The sequence below is a fragment of the Astatotilapia calliptera genome, chromosome 4 (genome assembly GCF_964374335.1).
Source record: "Astatotilapia calliptera chromosome 4, fAstCal68.1, whole genome shotgun sequence".
Lineage (NCBI taxonomy): Eukaryota > Metazoa > Chordata > Actinopteri > Cichliformes > Cichlidae > Astatotilapia > Astatotilapia calliptera.
The window spans coordinates 545,001-564,989 of NC_137425.1; the positions used below are offsets into that span (position 1 = coordinate 545,001).

The following is a 19,989-nucleotide window of genomic DNA, read 5'->3' on the forward strand; positions in this document are numbered from 1 at the left end:
GAAATATGGTATCTAAGCAGATTTTTACTCTGGATGGCATTACCTTGGCCTCCAGTAACACTGTGAGGAACCTTGGAGTCATTTTTGACCAGGACATGTCCTTCAATGCACATATTAAACAAATATGTAAGACTGCTTTCTTCCATTTGTGCAACATCTCTAAAGTTAGAAATATCCTGTCTCAGAGTGACGCTGAAAAACTAGTTCATGCATTTATTACTTCCAGGCTGGACGACTGTAATTCATTATTATCAGGATGTCCAAAAAACTCCCTGAAAAGCCTTCAGCTGATCCAAAATGCTGCAGCAAGAGTCCTGACAGGGACTAGAAAGAGAGAGCAGATTTCTCCTGTTTTGGCTTCCTGTTAAATCCAGAATTCAAAATCCTGCTCCTCACATACAAGGTCTTAAATCAAGGGCGTAGATTTGGTTTTGGCGTTGGGGGGGGGGACGGATGATTCAACCACCGAACCCTGGCCTGTTTCTTTTTTCTTTTTCTTTTTGCTTCTTGATAAAAAAGGAGAAATATACTTGCCTACATATGCTATTCTACGTGCTTTTAGACCATTTAAAATTACAGTTCATAGTTTTATATGTGAATTATATAATGTTAAATTACTATTAAACAAATGACTGAATAAGTATTTCAGGCTTTAGTTTACTTCAGCCATATTCCATATAAATCAGGTATCATACAAAACTAAAAATAGCTTCAAATACAGTCATGACAATAAAGAATATGACTTTAAGGACTTAACAACATTACTTCAGTTACACCAACATCTCTGACACATCAGCACTAAGGAAACATTGAATGACCTGCTGGGTTTTGTCCATAAAACTACTCGTCTAAGATTAACACAGAGTAAAAGATCTCTCAGCAACATTATGCAACATTTTAGGCACTGTTGTCCCGATCAGATCAGTGAGCTGGGATTTTTATTCTAAACATGAACTACTGTTACAGCAACAGACATGGACTACATGCCCCACACAACAACTCAATGTCCACTATGTGAAGCAGCCAAACACAGGCCTGCTCCTCTTGTTAGCTGAGATAAACTGCTGGCATATTGGTTTTACATCTATACTGTCCAGTGTCTGCTGGTGGACATACAGCAGCATTGTTTAATCTCATTAGAGTCATTGTTGACCTTAGCATGTTTTTAGTCTTCTGAGAGCACTGAAGCTTCTTTCAGCCTCAGTACCTGCGTTTTATCCTCAGATTAAAATTATTCTGTGCCTGATGTGCCTCACCTTTGGCCCTGGCTCCTCCCCTCTGACTGCACTAGGACATATTGCCACCTGATAAAATAACACATGGATTCGTGCCAGATAAAAAGTGATACGTGTCAATTCAGATTCTTTGTCAAACATACACTAATGAATCAGTTTACATCAGCAGCCTGACAACTGTCAAACAGGATCTCACAGCTGTTTATGTTTTTGAACACATTTTGCACAGAGAGGCATTTTTTGAAAAATGTATTGACAGCAATGTTGAACATTATTACACAGGAAAAAACAACTACAGTAAAATAATGACACCGTGACGCCTCTGCCTTTGTAAATGGAGGGACAGTAACTGCATGTTTATATGTAAGCGTGTAAAGCCTGCAGACAGTCAGATTAACAGTATTTTGTCTCTATCTGCCATTCTGCAATTCATCTCATGTAAACGTGGCGCGCAGCGTGACGTGAAAAAGGGCACATACCTTTGATGTCGCGTGACGAACTCCGTATTCCTCGTCCACACGTAAACGGAAAAAAATGAGTTTTAAAAAATCTCAGAACAGCCGCATGTTCAAAAATACTCGTGTAGGTGCGGACGCAGCGTAAAAGAGTTATTAGTGAGAATTACAGGTAGTAATAAAATAAACTACTAAGCTCAGAGAAGTTACTCTTAAGTTGATCCATAGATGTTATCTGGTAAAGACATATCTGGTTAAATTTAAGAAAAATATTGACACTCTTTGTACTTTTTGCAGCAATGCAGAGGAACCAACATGTCATGTATTTTGGATTGATCTAAATAATTTTATAAACACCAAAATTGATGCCTCGTGTAAACTGAAGTTTCAACATATTCTATTTGGCCTCTCACATACCGACAAAATAAATCGAAAAAAGATATATTATCAATCTTCTGATTTTTGTCTAATTTTGCCGCAAAATACGGCAGAAGGGGGCGGTCAAAGAGTGAACCTTCAAAAGTAAGTACTGAATATTATGTCACTTATTTATGTGCGAATGTTTAATAATGAAGAACATTAAAACATTGCTGGTGGAGTCACACATGTGTCCACTGCAGCATCTGGAACTCTTCTTGTTTACACTCGTAATAACACAAACTGTTGGGGGAAAACTCTGTAAAAGACCCAGGAGAAATAAAGACACAATGAGACAAGATCACTTTTTATGCTTTAACGTGCACACGGGTAAGCTGCTCAGAACAACTCACAACGTGTACAGAGGCTTGGCACTTTTTATAGGAAACACAGTGAGAACAGGATAAGAAAATAATAAACAAATAAAATAAACAACTCCATATGTGGCGCTAGTCTCGTCAGCAGAGAGCTGGGAGAAAGCTGTGAGAGATAAAACAATCTAAAACAATATGTCCCAAAACAGTATGTCTTTGCTGAGAAAGTCTAAAAAGATCATTCTAAACTAATCTAACCATAGACGAAGGGCATCCAAACAATGCTTTGTACATTTAAAAGAAGGTAAAGAAACATAGAATCATTTTTCCTGTAACATTCCCTCCTGTTTTAACTTATTTTAAATGGATACAACAATTGTCTGTGAAAGTTATTTATTAAGTATCTTAAGCAATTTTTTAATTTTCAAAATGTCAGCAAAGCAGAAATGGAAGTCATTTGGTCTAAAGATTAAAACAAAATAAAATAATAAAAAGAAAAAAGAAAATCATAGTAAATGAAAATCATAGTATATGAAATAACAAGTGGAATAAACAAGAAAAAATAATAAAACTATACTACAAAAAAATAAAGGATAAAAACCTTATATTTTAAAACGAAAACTACAAAAAAATAAAAGGATGAAAACTAAAATGAAAACTTTGTATTTAAAAATGATGAAAACCTAATATGTAAAATGAAAACTTCAAAAAATAAAATGATGAAAACTTCCTATTTAAAATGAAAACTTCAAAAAAATAAAAGGATGAAAACCTTATATTGTACCTGCATAAACTACTAATGTGTTAATCAGTGCAGGATCACTTGAAAAAGGCAGAAGTCATTTTTAATCACCACGTCATTCATTAGCAGTTATTACAAGTTCTCCTCTAACAGAATTGCAACGGGATGTTGGTCTTCTTGAGGCAGGGCAACATAAGCAGTCATTGTAGTTGTTATCATCTTTGAAATAATTAGTCTTAGACATGGCGGTGTAGCTGCTCCAGGTGTGTGGTCAGTGACATATTTCTGCAGAATGGACAAATTCTGCAAAGCTTCATAAATGTCTCCTCCAGCTTTGTATCCATCAGGGATACAAGTGCAATATGTCTCTCCTATGAGCTTGCAAACTCCTCCTTGTGATGCTGTCAGCAGGTCCAGTGTCAGTCTGTTCTGCAGTACCATCGTTCTGATGGCCTTCTGTTCTCCTGCTAAAGCCGGTCCCAGGGTCTTTGTCAAAGTTGATGCGTCGTAGCAGAGCATATCGGTTGATTTCCACGTGATCCCGCACCTCGGCAACTCCAATGCCGGGGATCAAGCTCTGTAAGAATTTCACTCCTCCTCAGATGCGAAACTCTGGTTCCTTTACTGCTGGGTGCCGTCCGTGCACATCCTGTCTGGTACTGAGTCTTTGTTTGTAGTATCATTCGGTAGCTGTAGTTGGAGCGACAGTTGAGGCTCATCAGTGTCGCGTTACTGTCACAGGTTTCGTTGAGTGAACAGTCCATACACTTCCTCTCGTTCCTCGGTGGGCAGAAAGTGTATATGTATTTGCATAGCAGTCAGTTTTATTACTCCAGTAAGCTGTAGTGTTCATAAACTGCCACCAGAAATTAGTGGCATAGCCATGGGGAAACTTGGTGTACTTTCCTTTGTCATACAGTGTCTGCCTTCTCTTCATATAGCGTGACTTATTGTCCCTCACGGAAGCAAAGATGAGGAGCCCGGCCACGGTCAGGGCCGCTGCAGTTATCAAAAGCCACCACCGCATGACGACGGGACACACCCTCCTGTCGCGAATAGTTCCCCCCGGCCAGGAAAGCTGACCCCTCCACCGGGCGAGATCACAACAAGTGGGCACGCCTGCTGTCAGCTGTGTTTAGATGGCTTCACTTACTCGCCTGCAGTGACTCTGATGGATGCAGGATGGTCGTTCCGCTATTTTGCAAGCTCCAGTTTTTCCTTTGGAGCACTTTGATCAGAACCCAGTCACCGGGCTGTGATCTGCAAGACACTTGATAGACATCATTACGTTCTTCGTCATTTACAATCATCTCTTTATTTTCCTACAACTTAGACATACATTTTGCTACTGAAATTGTATCTGCCTTTTTCACTGGGTAGATTTCTGGCCACTTTGAGAATACATCTATAACCACTAGGGCGTATTTTGACCCTTGGCATTCCTTTGGCTCAATAAAGTCCATATGGATTGTGTGGTCTCAGGTTTCCCTGAGCATTATATTTTTGACACGTCATGCACGTTCTGACAAATTGTTTTGCTGAGGTTTCAAAATTTACAGTGTAGAAATGAGAGTTGACAATACTGGTCAGTCCCCCCGTTGACAAATGCGTACAGCCATGAGTCACTAATGCCGCCATTTCGTGGAGGAATTTTGGCAACACTGGCTTGCCATAACACATCATTAAGTCGTTTGTCAGAACTGCACCGTGTTTTAGCCATTTTGCCTGCTCTGCTGTGCTTGCTGCTTTTTGTTCATTTTGCAACACATCCAGTGAAATCTGATGTGTGTTTACTGCCATCAATGTGATGTTTGCCTGTTGTGCCGCCTATTTTGCTGCTCTGTCTGCAAAATTGTTGCCTGTAGTAATGAAAGAGTCCGTTTATGCCAAATTTTTTGCAAAATGATGCACAGCAGAGGAAACATACTGGCTGTCTGTATGTATGTTTATTAGTTTGTCTTTTTTTTGTATTTAGCTTTCGCGTATCACAGCTATCAGCTCAGCGCTCTGTGCAGGACATGAAGAAGAAAATGGTTTTGCTTCTATTATTTTACTATCTGTGGTTACTGCGTAACCTACACAATTTCGGCCTGTGCTGTAAGGTCAAATGCTGTTCTCCTAGCTTCCACACTTGCTGATCATAAGGTGGATCTGGGCCTGGGGTTTGTTTAAATCTCAGAATGTTGTGATACTCGGTCGGTTTCTGGCACTCAGGTGTAATACCAGAAAAGAATGGCATGACTGCTATCTTAAGTTTTGTCAGAGCGTCTCTACCTAGCACATTTACTGGACACGACGGGTCATATGCATTTAATAAAGCACCTGCGGCCACTTACTGTATGTACTAGTTCTAAAGGGGCAGTTAATTGTTGTACAGTTGTGTGGCCTGAAGCTGACTTTACAACTAATTTGTCCTTTGAAAACTGTAAGTTTAAGTGGCTGCCTCAAAACTGTTTTGCATTATTTCTCTGTGGCCTCCTCCTACAATCTCATGGGAAGTGACCTTCCTCTCCACGGTTCTAGCAGGCGTTGTCTCTATGTTATCTGCTGTTTCTGCGTGGCTGTCTGCAGCCTTAGTGTTTGTGACTTTGCTCGCCTCTCTGTTCCTGATAGCCACCTGCGGATTAGTGTTTTAATCTATTGTCAACAGTCAGCCTTATTTCTAAGTTACAGAATGCTTCTTCTTTTTTTTTCTTGGTTTGGGAGAATAGATGCAACTCTACATTTTCACTTAAGGCATTTTTAGATAATTTCTAGTTCTTCAAACAATGCATGGATCTCACACATTTCAAACTTTCAAGTTAGGGTTGTTTCCCATTTTATACAAATATATATATTTAACTTTGCATTGCTCACAGCTCATAGCTCACAGCTCTAAACCTAGGCATTTTTCAATCATATGCCTAATCACTATGTGTCACTGTGATTCTCAAGTATTGTCACAAGTTCGTTTAAATTCGTTTCCAAAACCAACAAAATAATCAAACAAAAACAAAAAACATAAACGTGTCAGGACACAAAAGAAAAAAGAAAAAATGCTGCCACCCGAACAAGGCAGAAGTCTGCATATGTTGGCTTGTAATAGCATGCAGCTTGTAACATGGTAGACTAATGTGCCTGTGTTAATTCAGCTCCATATTATTGTGTGAAGTTGCACTGGGTTGGGAGTGGCGTTGTGTGTGTCACATTTTTGGTGAGCCAATGGCTGGAATGAGGTTGGACTAATTAGAGGCAGGTGTACTTGATTGCACTGATACACTGGTCTACTTATAGCCCACACTACAACCACTGCTGTTGTGTTTTGTCTCTCTGTGCAGGTATGTAATGTGATGAAATCAGATATGATTGGGATGGATTGGTTTTGCGCTATGAATTTTATATTAAGTGTGTCGTTTTGTCTCTCTGTGCAGTCCAGGGCCTATTATATGCCACAGCCTAAAGGCAGCAGGGTTGCAGAGGCTTGAGTGACCACTGACTATATGCTTGCAGGGTGGTGGGTCTCCAAGGACAACTTCTAACCCTGTTAAAGGCAACATGTGGGGTGCAACTTGGCCGTGTGGCATAGCTGGCTCTGGCCTTGGGATTGTGTGTTTTTATACAATTCATAAGTGGGACACTGGACTATTTTATCTTTTATCTCTTGATATATTTTTCGTCAATAAATTATCTTTTAGAATTTTATTGACTGTCATCTTTTTGCCCACGACTGAGACGGTTGGTCAGACCTAGAGTCTTTCTTTGGGCAGAATAGCAGCTTCTGCTCTAAAAGAAAAGAAAATGTGGAACATGCTCATCAGCTTAGCAGTGTCTACATATTTAATTCAGCTTCTCAATCCTGTAGTTTTAGCTGTTGTCTACAGGGTTTTGCTTATTGGTTGTTATTATAGGTGTGCTCTATATCTCAGCAATGTGTCATTCTAGGATGATAGGTTTCAAGCTGGTCAAGTGCCTCTATGCACTTCATTAGTGTAGTTATTCTCTGTATTGTCTTCATCTCACATGTCATTACACTGAGTTTCAGCAAACCTTAAGCTTGATGCAGACTACTGCTTAACAATTATCCACCTCACATCATAACCGATTAAGGTGCCTCTTTATATTAATATGATGTCATTGTTAATATTATCCTCTTTGTCTTATATAACAGCAATAGCATATTATAATATTTTATCAGTGTGTACCACTATACTACTCCTGAGCCAATTTGATAGTTAGGATCATCTTATTCAGCAAACAGATAATTTAGAATTAATCCAATCTGCGGTCACATTTGTTCTCTCTGTTGCATGGCGGACCAGGCAGTTCTATTATAATATATTATTTATATTTTATTTTGTATCCATCAAGGGCTTCAGATGACCTGCAGAATCATCCTTTTCCCAGGGTGGAGACAGTTACCTTTTCACACACTGTCCTTGGCTGAACAGTGACACAGCCTTAATATACATTATTTATGTTATTAAAATATTTTCGTGTGAATTATTTGCTTTATATTCATTTTATACATTGTGGGCATGGTCATCATGCCAACTGTGTTTCATTGATAATATCACTTTACAGGTTGTTATCCTTGCTATTATTAATTTCAAATACTCTAAAGATAATTTCTACTGTAATTTTCCCTTTGTTTATCTTTATTTCGTACTCTTTATATTTATATCTACTCAGTGGGGTCTGTTTTCAACCCTTTTAAACTGCCTCAAACTACTTTGATCTCTAGTTTTCACTTAATAAGGGATTATTAAGTTCTTCCTGATATGGGTGTTGCTGCAGATGCGGCTGCAGGAATGAGTGATGGTTTACTAAAAGGATTGTGGGAACTGCACAGTGTCTCGTCTTCTGGTTTTACTAAACTGGCAGTTGAGTTCTGTTCTTCTGACTGTTTATATTTTGTTTTCTTAAATCTCTCAGTTTACAGACACTGTTTTTGTCCGGCGTCTGGACTTTTCTTTTCTCACCACTGCTCGTCAGCAGGAGTGAGTTTTAATTTCACTTGCTTGATTACCCATCTTATTTATGTATTTACTTATTTTTGTTTAAGTAATATATACACGATACAGCTGCTATCACCTTCGCTGGTATTAGAGACGAGAGTGGTTGCTCACACGCCCTTCTACTTTCGGACTATTTCCGAAAGCGGTGTGAACTTTACGAGACGGAACTCGACCGTTCTCTCAACTCACCAGCACGTCAGTGAATAGCAGTAAAAGAAAAACACAGTAGGAGCAGCTCAGTCTCTTATTGGACCGTGAAAATTCAGCTTGCTCCATTAATTAAAACAATACACACACACACACATTCACATTCACAGCTTCGACGCGCGCGCGACCGGAACCCTTAAGATAAGGGGAGCTCCCAGAGCTACTTACTCCCTAGACCCAGTCTAGACCCAGCTGGGGGAGCTACCCAGAGCTCCAAAGCTACCAGTCGACGAGCTCCCAGAGCTACCAGTCGACGAGCCACTTCCGCTATTTTAAATTCCCTGAATTCAAAATGCGCTTTTACGCAAGATTGTGTCAGTGTGTCTGTATCTACCTGGTCAGTGTCGCCGGGTCTGGTCCACCTCGATCGGGTCCCACCACCGTGGGTCGCTTTCTAGAACGTTGGCCAAGGCTTGAATTTAAACGCTCTTGGTCTTTTATCACACACCTGGTGTGTGAGCTGTCGACAGACGAACAACGTGGACTGGTCACGGAGATGGGACACGATGAAGGCGCTCCGGCTCCAAAGGACCAAGAAATGTTGGGGGAAAACTCTGTAAAAGACCCAGGAGAAATAAAGACACAATGAGACAAGATCACTTTTTATGCTTTAACATGCACACGGGTGGCACTTTTTATAGGAAAGACAGTGAGAACAGGATAAGAAAATACAAAACAGATAAAATAAACAACTCCATATGTGGCGCTAGTCTCGTCAGCAGAGAGCTAGGAGAAAGCTGTGAGAGATAAAACAATCTAAAACAATATGTCCCAAAACAGTATGTCTCTGCTGAGAAAGTCTAAAAAGATCATTCTAAACTAATCTAACCATAGACAAAAGGGCATCTTTGTACATTTAAAAGAAGGTAAAGAAACATAGAATCATTTTTCCTGTAACACAAACACTAAATCCTGCTTCTCTGCTGCTGTTGTGTAGCAGTGTGTACACCTGAGACTGTCACCTGTCTGTCTGTCCTGCACTCTCTCTCTGTTTCTTTCTCTCTGATTGTGGAATAAAAGTATGAACATGTGTTTATAAGTTACACTTGTGTTTGAATCCTGCAGCTTATCACACATTTGATTTCCATGTGTGACGACTGCAAGTGTCCAGAGTGAGGACAGACTGAGGGAGCCACTGCTGCACATCATCTGTGAGGCTTTGCAGCCCTGATGATCCACCAGGACAAACTCAGCAGTGTGTGAGGAAGAGGAGGAGGAAGAGCCAGCAGCAGCTGACAGATGGAGAGAATAGACAGACTGTTCCCTGTTTGTGAAGGACTGCTAGGACAGTTTAGAGGTTTTCAAAGAGATTTGAAATATAAAAAAAACCAAAACGATTTACTTTGCCTTGTTTGCAGTGGCATGTCCAGCAGGGTGGCCTGGGGGGGGGGCACAACCAGACTGGCCAGGTGGCACCCCAAAGCTAAAACAATAAAATTCAATGAAATCAAATGTACAATTATGTTTTCATAGTGATGCTCAGATATCCGAGTGTAAGTGAATGCAGCATCGGCTTCTGGACTATGAGCATCACGTTAGCAAAGGTAGGAGAGCCAAGTGTAACCCAGTGTTAATTTGGTTATCTGATATTGTGTGATATTCAGTATATATGTATATATCTATATTGGGTATAAAATGTTCTTCAGTGATTTTGAGGTTTTTTTATTGCTATTGGTTTGCAGCTGCTTTACGTCGACTTTTGTAGTACATCCAAGTGGGAGGGGCTACGAGCTCACATGGCTTGTAGCTGTGCCAGAGAGCAAGCTTGGGTGAGCTAGCGGGGAATATCTCCGTCTGCAGTAGCCTTAAAAAAAGGCTATTGTTCATTCTCCTGCCAGACGCCTCGCTGCTGTGCTGTCTCGCTGCTGCCATTATAGGACCGGCGGCTGCCATTCATTCATCCATCTGGACCTCGATTATTTGGACCGAAGTACTCACACACACGCCCGCACTCAGTGCCATACACTCTCTTTATTTTGCTGGCCAGCTAACACCATTGTTGTTATTGTTTTTCGCATTCACAAAGACTATCCAAAGACATTTTGGTTATTGTCAAATAGACTCTCTGATTACGGACTGAGGAGGTTGTGGTGTTACAACCCCAGGACTGAGAAAAAGGACTCTTTACACAATATATTCACTTGTCTCCTGGTTAGGAGAAGTGACTATTGATGGAAATATATTTTTTTCTTTTCTTCTTCTTCTTGCCTTTGTTTACATTGTATCTCAGAGAAGTTTTAAGTTGTTCAGGTTGAAACATTTGCACTTAGAGTTTCCTTTGATGTATCCGTGTCAAGCTGATGTTTAAGAGTGTCAGGGTCCTGGGACTGGGCGACCTAGGACCCCTGGGTAGTCATGGACCTGTATTATTATTATGTATATTTTGGTGTTGCTGCTGCTCTTCTCCATGCTTGTAGATGTGAGTGTATGTGTGTGTGTGTGTGTGTCTGCGGGTATGCTTGGAGGATGGAGCTCAGCCACCTGCAGGCCTGAGGGGTGTGGCCCTGCGGAAGGACTGGCCACACCCGAAGCCACACACCTGCTGCTGATCAGGCCTCGTCGGGGGGAGCTACTTAGGAGAGAGTTGGAGCTCCCACCGACGTGGGATCATTTCCATGAGACTCCACGTTAGTCTTCTGCTTAGTTTAGTCTGTAAGTGTATGCCCACTGGAATTGAGTGTCTTGACGGCTGCCTCTGTCATTTTTCCCCTCAGGAGGAGCGTGGGATATCGGGGGGCAGCAGGCCCGGGATGTGTGTGGACACACGAGAGTGGAGAACACGGAGCACGGACCTTTTGGGAAGACACGACACGGGAGAGCATGGGGGTTTACTGTTATTGTTTCCATCACTGTAAATAAACGCACTGTTTATACACAGAGTCCTGCGCCTGGGTCCTCCTTCCCCACACATCCCACGGTCCGCCAGCCAGACCGTGACAAAGAGGGTATGTTAAGGACGGATGTGCTCCAGTCCATCAATCCTTTAAAGTGCTGGACACCGATGGTAAATTGCCATCAGACCCTAAATAAATTGTCCTCTGCTGTTATCCATATTGCTTCACTCATTCTTTGGTGAGTAGACGTATTGGTTACACAAGCACGAAAGAGGCACCGCACAAAACAATTTTTCGGCGAAAGATTAACAGGTTGACATAGCTGGACTGGCCATCAGGCATACCGGGTATTTGCCGGTGGGCTGATGACTTATTTATTTATTTATTTTTGTAAGGGCATGAACAATGAGAGGTGGTGGATTGGCCAGATGCTGGCAGATCTGTAAAAATAACTCAGTTGTTTGGTTTCTCTGGTGGAGCTTCCACAGAGGCCAGCAGGTGGATGAGGGAAAGGGGAGGACGGAGGAGCAGAGACCCGAGGCGGCCGCCGGTCCGAGTGTCAGGTGAACTGAACTTCAGGTAAGAAGTTCTGACCTGCAGTCTCTCTGGGTCAGATATAAACCAGGTTCAGGTGGAGTTTATTTTCATTGTGCTGACTTTTTCGTACTGCGTGAGCTAGCATGACGGAGTTTCTATACAGCTGTTCGGTTGCTATGATGTTACTGATAGTGAACTTTATTTTATTCATAAGGTTCGTTAGTAGAGTTGCCAACGGCTCCTTAAAAATGGAATCGTCCCCCATTCAGAGAAAATATTACGCGTTTCGTGTTGAGGTGAAAAGGAACAGTTTGTCCCGTAATTCAGCTACAATGAAAAAGACACAAAGCTGGAGTTATTCTGTGTCTTTGCTGCACAGCTGCCTCTTCTTCTCTCATTCTCCCCCCTCCCTCTCCCGTTTCTACTTCAATCATGAAACTGATCAATGATCAGCTGATCGTCTCTCTTGTTTGTTTATCGCCCACTTTGTGCCAGAAAGAGGAAACCAGCTGATGTCGCGCTAAACAACAGCAGCACGTTTGATCAGCTGTTGTTAGAATGTATTTAATATTAATTTCTAGTATCAGCTGATGTTTGCTGGAGCCACAGCTGTAAAGCTGCTGGTCATGATGTCGGTTTGGATATGTGGTGAGAGGGAAACATGAAGATGAAACCAGGAGATGTCCTTACTGGATCATCAGAGCTGTGATGGAGAAACAGGTTTACCTTTTAGGTGACATGGATGAGTTGAAGTTATGAACTGTTTCTGAGAGACAAATAACACCAGGATCCTTTTTTATGTAGCTGACAGCTGGTAACTGTGCAGGGGCGGGTCTAGCAAAGTGTTGCCAGGGGGGCCGGTAGGGCATTAACAGGGAGAGGGGGGCACAAAGACATACTTTCTTATTCTCATTTAAAATGTCTCGCTTTTAACCCCGATTCTTTTGTCCCCGTGACAGAACAGAGAAAACCGACTCATAGTGTGTTAAAACATTTATATTTCTTTTTATTCGATCATCTTCCGGAAGAGAGAGACCCCTGCACAGCTCAAACGCCAGTTGCAGCTCTAACATTTTTAGCTCCACATGTGTCTTATATGGTATTATTTCTGTACTTTGCACGTCACACAGTTTCAAACATTGCTTATATGGCAAAGTTCCTCTTTTCTGTGTCTTATCTATTAATATGCCTGTGCACTAAAACTTCCTGTTTTTTAGTCTGGCTGAGCACTTTGTGAGTCAAAAGTGGCCTTGCTCTACAAGCCTTCATTATTAAAGTACATAAAACAATATAATAGGAAAAGAAGGATACTAAGGATATTGATTTCATGACACTAGCTTTTATTAAATAATTATCTGAATCTTGCAAACAAAGTTTTTATCTGAGGTAAAAATCAAATCAAATCAAATTCAAATTTTATTTGTCACGTACACAGTCATACATAGTACGATATGCAGTGAAATGCTTAGACAACTGCTCGTGACCTAAAGAAAAAAGAAAAGGCTATGAATAAGATAGGAAATAAATATGAAAATTAAAAAGGGTAAATTTAACTAGGAAGGAAGAAAATAAAATATAAAAATTAAAGTTAAAAATGAAATAACTGTACAACACAAATTAGAATGAAGGGTAAATTTAACTGGGAAAGAATGTGTAGAAATCATACATATACCAACAAGACTGTACATCACTGTCACAACAGGGTTTGTTTTCATTCAAAGGCTTTATGGTTTTAATACCTGGGGGGCGGTCTTTAGTCAAAAGGCCAATTTTTCTGTCCCAGTCCAGCCCTGCAGGTTAATACTGGCAGTGTCACCATGCCAGCTGACTGTATTTCATCATCAGCCAGTGTTGTTCTTTATCAATATTACCAAAGTTTACCATAAGGCAGCACAGAAAGTATTTACTTGCTTTCAGGTTTTATTCAAATGTTAGTCTTTTCATTTGTTTCCCCACTTTTTTCCTGTTTCAAAATCAAACACCAGTTTGTGAGAAGATTATCTTCTTTTTTTAACAGGCAGAGAAAGTTTTGCATTGGCTAATTTGTCAATTGTTTGTTACAAATGTTCGTATTTTAATATTCAAAAATGTTTTTTCCCAAAACATGTCAGTAAAAATACTATGCAAATATTGATGTCCTTGACTGCTGAGTAAACACTGACTGATTGTATCTCTTGTACTTTATCAACACAGTATCTACAAACTTTGCACCGTAGTGGTTAAAATCTCATTCTAAGAAGAGTTAAAAGCACATTCAGTTATTAGTTTTACGGGGTTATTGAATTATGGTGAACAGTTGGTAGAATTGTTTTTAACATTATCTGCCAGTTACATCTGCCACCCTTCTCCAAATCTGTGAGAAGTGGAACGAAAATCAGACATGATTCCGAACATTTTTAACAAATAAATAACTGAAAAGTGGGGTGTGCGTAATTATTCAGCCCCCTGATGTGTTATGTGTGTATGATGATGAATCCTGAAAGGTGAACGCTCGGGCGTCCACGAGTCCAACATATTTCAGCTTTTAAAGGACAAATAGGTGCATCAAGTTTTCTACTCTTCCCTAATTTTCAGTCGTTTTGTGGGCTCATCTTCATCTTCATTCTCCTCTGCTTCAGATTGTTTCCTGTGTTTGGGCTTTGGTGTGGCATTGAAGTATATACTGCAATGATCTGCTATGTCGTCATTACGAACACTCAGACCAGAGACTTCAACATTTCTGCTGATGACCAGATCCAAAATGTGACCTTTTTCATGTGTTGGGCTTTTTACATGTTGCGTAAGACTGTATTTGTTCAATAAAGATGAAAATTCTGTTTTGTATTTTTTGTATTTGTCCTCCAAGTTTTCATCAAACCAGATATTAAAATCTCCAGCCAAAATGATGCAGTCTTTGCATTTTGCAGAAACGTCCTGCAAGAGGCTTTTAAACTCCAGCAGGAAATCTTTGAATTTCGTCTTCGGAGGGCGATACACACCGATGACCAGGACAGGTTGGTAACCAGTTTGCTCCAGCTCTACAGCCACATATTCAAAGTGTTTGGCTGAGATCAGATTAATTTGTTTACCCTTGTAAAGGGTATTTAAGGATAAAATCGCGACGCCACCTCCTGGTTTCTCTTCCCTCGGAAACTGAAAAAGTGCGTACTTTTCGATTGACATGTTTGCACTGAAGCACTGCAGCAATTCCCTAATGTTGTAAACCTGCTCAACATTTGGCAATAAAACCCTTTCTGATTCTGATTCTGACATGTCTCGATGGACCTCATCCTTGTGCTTCTCCTTTTCATTTTTTATCCACGTCTCTGTTATAATTAATACATCTTTGTTTTTCTTTAATAAACCCTTCAATTTTTCCTCTTTATTGTTAATCGAGCGACAATTGATCAGCACCCAGCTTCCAGCATCTCCTGCATTCTTCTGCTCGTTAAATTTCCTTTTAGCAGCACCATTACCATCATCACTATCACGCCAGTCAGCTGGGGGCACATAGTCTTCATCTTTTTTTGTGTCATCAACATCACTCTCCTCACTTGGTTGATTACTTTCTTCCTCGTTGTCACCACCAGTCGTTGTTTGAGAGGCAGACTGTTCTTCACCTGCTTGTTGAGCTAGCTTGATCACCTTGTCTCTGTAAAAGAACCCAGTGAAGGTCGAGTTAGTGTGATTTCAGCTGTAAGTCGTCACCACAAACAACAAACAGGACTCGTACCAGATTTACCTAAAACAGCTGGAATGCAGCAAATTTACTAAAGAAATCCTGCCTGACTGTGACATGATGTTGTTTATAGTTTCCTTGGTGATTATTTATGGAGGACTTAGTAATTCAGAACAATGGATGTAAGTCTGTGCTCCAACCTGGCAGGTTTGCTGTGACCGTGCCACAGCAAACCTGCTGGCATCGTTAGGTTGATCTACTGTTGTAACTCATGGTTAGTGAGCATCAGGGTTTTAAACTGGGGGGGGTGTCACACAGAGAAGAGTTTGGGAACAGTTTCCAAACCTCAGCACCCAGAAACTCACTCCAAACACAACACAAAGGCAGTGACAGCAGTGATCCAGGTGTTTTCACAGCTGATCACCTAATGTGTCGTCATCGATGACGTCTGAAGCCTCGCAGGTTCAGCAAGTGGTTCGAGTGTCGCTGGGCTTTATGAACATGGATCCCTGCCACATGTGCCACATGTGCATGGTGGAGTTTCACCTGTGACATAGTCGAGCTTGTTTTCTTGGAGAAGGGTTTCCCTTTGAGCTGATCTCTCGCAGTTACACAGGATACTCCCGGAGCCAACTGGACTTCTTCGAGTTTGTGAAGACGCTTCATCCCAGAACCTTCTTCAGTTTTAAGACCAAATGGTGGAGAGCCCCACGTATGTAAACCCCAGTGGGAGGGGGGCGTGTCCCAGAGAGGGTTGTTGGCGCACTATTGACTATGTGTCTCATCGCGACGTGAGAGGCCATAAGAAGATTTCTTTGGTTGTTTAACAGCTACAGGAAGTCAGAGCTGTGGTGGAGTCATTTTATATACAGAGAGAAGAACTTACACAATGTAGTTGAATTCCAGCTTAAGGTCCCAGATGAAATTGTTGATCTTGTCAGCTGCAGCTCTCAGTGATTCGCTGGCTTCGGTCACATGATTATTCTGGATTAATTCTGTCGACATTTGAATGACTTCAGGAAGTGGCAACTCCTTTCCACCATGTACAGATCCAATCTGACCGTCAGAGAGAACAGGTTACAACAGAATCATTTCTGTTCTTCATCAGTTTGTCAGTGTTAAGGGAAAAAATTGCTGAAGTGATAAACCATAAAAGCATGAATGATATCTTTTTAAACCTTTAGTATGTGTTTAGATCTCACTAATGATGATGTAAAAATGAAATAACAGAACCTCACCACCACTTTTCCTTCGAGGATGTGCTGAAACTCACATCCAGACATTTCATGGATGAGTCTTCGAGCTGAAGCTGATCTGAAGTTAATTTGGTTCTTGAAATCAAGTCTTTTTGCTATTGCTGACACAATTTCTTCCATGACGTGCTCACGGCTGTTTGCAGAAATCTTCAGCTTCTCAAACAGTTTCTCGTTTTTTTGCTGGGCTTCATTGAGTTCACCTTCTACCTTTTTGAGATTCTCCAGTGATTCAGTGATTTTAGGACAAGACGATGGGGAAGATGATCTCCTTGAAAAAAGCTTAATACATCCTGTCCTGTTATATTTTGGCTTTAGTTTCTTGAGCTTCTCAGACAGGGCTATAAGCTGATCTTTATAGTGGTCCAAAATCTCTGTCCTGGAGAAACTGGCCCCCAGCAGCTCGTCAGCAGCAGTGCTCATCATGGAGGTTTCTCTGTCCATCACAGAGCAGGAAACTGTCCCAGTGAGATCAGCAGGAGCCTGGAAGGACCAAGACAGAGCACACTATCAGCTGATATTATAGTGCTAACACAATCACACGTACTGGTCAAGCTACTCCCCAAAAGTTGACTCTGTTCATCTGGACGCCTTCATGGGAGAAACGTTTCACCATCATCATCATCATATCAACAGTAATGACTGAGGTCTGTGAGGGTCACAGGTCAGTCAGCCTGTTTGCTGCTGTGAACACTCTTTGTATTTGTTCTTTGCTTTCACCCAGCAGGCTGTGGCTCTGTGCTGGACGCACAGCGGTGCTTTCTTCAAGCTTTCCTTCCTGCGTTTAGATAAACTCCACCCATTTTACCCCTGGAGCACAGCCAGCAGGAGTCACTCGTTTTCAGTGGACATGGTTGATGTGGACGTTGTGGAGGACGGTAAATACCTCAGAGTACACACTGATAATAAACCGGACGTGGTTAAAAACACCACTGCCCTCTACAGGAAGGGCCACAGTCTCTGTTGACCAATGCTCAGAATTGTCTATGAGTCTGTTGTGGTCAGTGCTATCCTCTGTGCTGTTGCATGCTGGGACAGAGGGTTGAGGGTCATGCTGGTACTGTTCGGTATGTAGCGAGCTGCCCTCAGAGACCAACTCAGACTGTCCGACTGTTTGTTTCACTTGTTGAGTTCTTTGCAGCGTGTCAGTAAGAACCAGTTTCACTTCATATTTCTGGCAGTGGAATAAAACATTCTTTCATCTTCTCCACAGTAATCACATTTCCCTGTCTGCTGTTTCCTTATATTAAGTAACGTGCCTCCAAACATGGCTGTGTGGGGCCACTGTGGGTGTGTCCACACAGGCCCACAGCAGTTTAGCCCTTGGGGACCACAAAAAACTGATGGGCACTAGATGGGTAAAGCTAGTGTGGGCAGGGCCCAGTGGGGGTTTCCTGAGGCCGTGTACACTGTGGGTTCATCACAGAATTCTGCCAGGAAGTGACTAATGATGTTGTGTCTAACAGTGAAGCCGCGAGGCCTGTCCGAATGAAGCCCGTGCCAAGACCCATATCGTTCTCCAGGATATCACGTGACCACAGATAGGCCCCGTTTCTCTGAAATGACACAACTTGCTCTTCGTGTGAATCGAGCTGTTGAAAATATGCAGGAATCAGGTTTTGATCTGAGGCGACTCTGACGATTATCACAGACACCATACGCACATTATGGCGCCACCCAAAAGGTGAAAACTATCAGCAGCGAGGAGCATTGTGACATGCTCTCGAGTTCATTCGATCTGCCCTTGGCCGGAGGGATTCGACCCGTTACCGGGGCTTCATCACTGCATCGCCAGACGTGGCCGTCCTGGACAGTAGAGCTGCCCGCTCAGCCCTCAAACAGCAGGGTTTAGTAACAGCCCCCACCCAGTTCAACAGGAAGCTACATGCACTCTTATTGCCAAAGAAGGAAGTCTGGTCATGTGAAGTGACTTTGTGATCAGTTTGTAAAGTGAAAATTAAAAACGTTGAGCAGAGATTAAAAGTTTGAAAGCAAAGCCTCGATGTTCATCCGCAGAGAGGAAAAAGCTTGTTTTCTGCACTCAGTCATCAGACGCTGGGCTCACCTGTTCAGTTAACAGAGACAATGACAACAGCAGCTCACCTGCTTTAAACTGGAGCAGGAGTCAGACCCTCTGCCTCTTGGTGAGAACACATCCGCAGTCGTGTCCGTTCCTCCGAAGCACTGAAGCTCAGCCCCCACCATCATGTGACCTCTGCTGACGTCCTGCATGTCTGTGCAGGCTCTCAGTCGTCCCGTCACGGTAAGCTGAGCTCTTCAAAATAAAGGGCCGGACTCGCACCAGTTTCTTGACTCCTGTTGTCTGGATGATACAGTCCCGGCGCTTCTCTGTAAAAGTTTCTTAGATAAAGTCCTGCACACTTTGTTTTACACTGCATGTAATTCTGAGTGCATTTGTGTTCTGGGCCACATGATGTGTTTTAACTTCTTATTTTTATTCTTGTTTTGTCTCAAATTGTTTTTCTGTTTATATAAATCATCACGTTTGCTTGATTCTTGGCCCGACATGTGCAAAGGTCACAGGAACTCCAGTGAGCTCCCACTGTTGATCCACAGGGTGGAATATGATGTCGGCCCACCGTGTGCAGCTGGACGTCTCCTGGAAGGATTTCCTCAGGTTCAGGAGTGTTTATGGGGAGTGTTGATCATCCTTCCAGAAGCACATGTGTGAGGTCACACTGATGTTGGAGGAGAAGGCCTGGCTCACAGTCTCCGCTCTGATTGGTCCCAAAGGTGTTGGATCAGGCTGAGGTCAGGACTCTGTGCAGGCCGGTCCTCCCGCACCAAACCGGCTCGTCCGTGTCCTTATGGACTCTTCTTTGTGCACTGGTGTGCAGTCATGTGGGAACAGGAAGGAGCCATCCCCACACTGGTCCCACATACTGGGAACACGAAGGTGTCCGCAGTGTCTCGGTCTGCTGAAGCACGAAGACTCCTGAAGAACACCCCACACCATAACCCCCCCTCTACCAAACTTTACACAGCGCAGTCAGACAAGTACCGTTGTCCCGGCAACCGCCAAACCCAGACTCGCTCGTCCATCGCCAGATGGAGAAGCGTGATTGGTCAGTCCGGCGAACACGCTGACACTGCTCTAGAGTCCAGTGGTGGTGTGGTTTACACCACTGCATCAACTTTATTTATACCCATAGGTAAATTTGCTTTACAGAAAAATTGCAGCATTTGGCTTCAAAAGCACCCATACCTGATAGATATAAACCTCACTGTAACACATTTATAGTACTTTAACGTTACGAGTCAAAAAAACGATGTACGGTGTGGGGGACCAGAGACGGGACAAACGTTTCCAGCTCTCATCGGT

General features: G+C 42.2%; 1 protein-coding gene and 1 long non-coding RNA gene across 2 annotated transcripts; one reads left to right on the forward strand and one right to left on the reverse strand.

The window, feature by feature from the left end:
- Nucleotides 1-10,108: 10,108 nt before the first annotated feature.
- On the forward strand, nucleotides 10,109-11,415 carry LOC145428201 (uncharacterized). The gene is made up of 2 exons (XR_013908427.1): nucleotides 10,109-10,991; nucleotides 11,079-11,415. It is a non-coding gene; the product is annotated as an uncharacterized LOC145428201 (long non-coding RNA).
- Nucleotides 11,416-13,054: 1,639 nt separating this feature from the next.
- LOC113020111 (uncharacterized) lies at nucleotides 13,055-18,864 on the reverse strand. The gene is made up of 4 exons (XM_026163805.2): nucleotides 18,750-18,864; nucleotides 16,632-17,129; nucleotides 16,280-16,449; nucleotides 13,055-15,366 (listed from the first exon to the last, which is right to left on the reverse strand). The coding sequence occupies exons 1-4, from the start codon at nucleotides 18,852-18,854 to the stop codon at nucleotides 14,289-14,291; spliced, it is 1,851 nt and encodes a 616-aa protein (XP_026019590.2). The 5' UTR covers nucleotides 18,855-18,864; the 3' UTR covers nucleotides 13,055-14,288.
- Nucleotides 18,865-19,989: the final 1,125 nt, after the last annotated feature.

Bases quoted from the DNA above. Each gene is read 5' to 3' on its own strand.
- LOC113020111 (XM_026163805.2), bottom strand. From the start codon at position 18,854: ATGATGGTGGGGGCTGAGCTTCAGTGCTTCGGAGGAACGGACACGACT. The intron at 17,130-18,749 runs GTGAGCTGCTGT...TGGTCCTTCCAG, and splicing joins CCTGCTCCAGTTTAAAGCAG to GCTCCTGCTGATCTCACTGG. The intron at 16,450-16,631 runs GTGAGGTTCTGT...TCTGACGGTCAG, and splicing joins TCCTCGAAGGAAAAGTGGTG to ATTGGATCTGTACATGGTGG.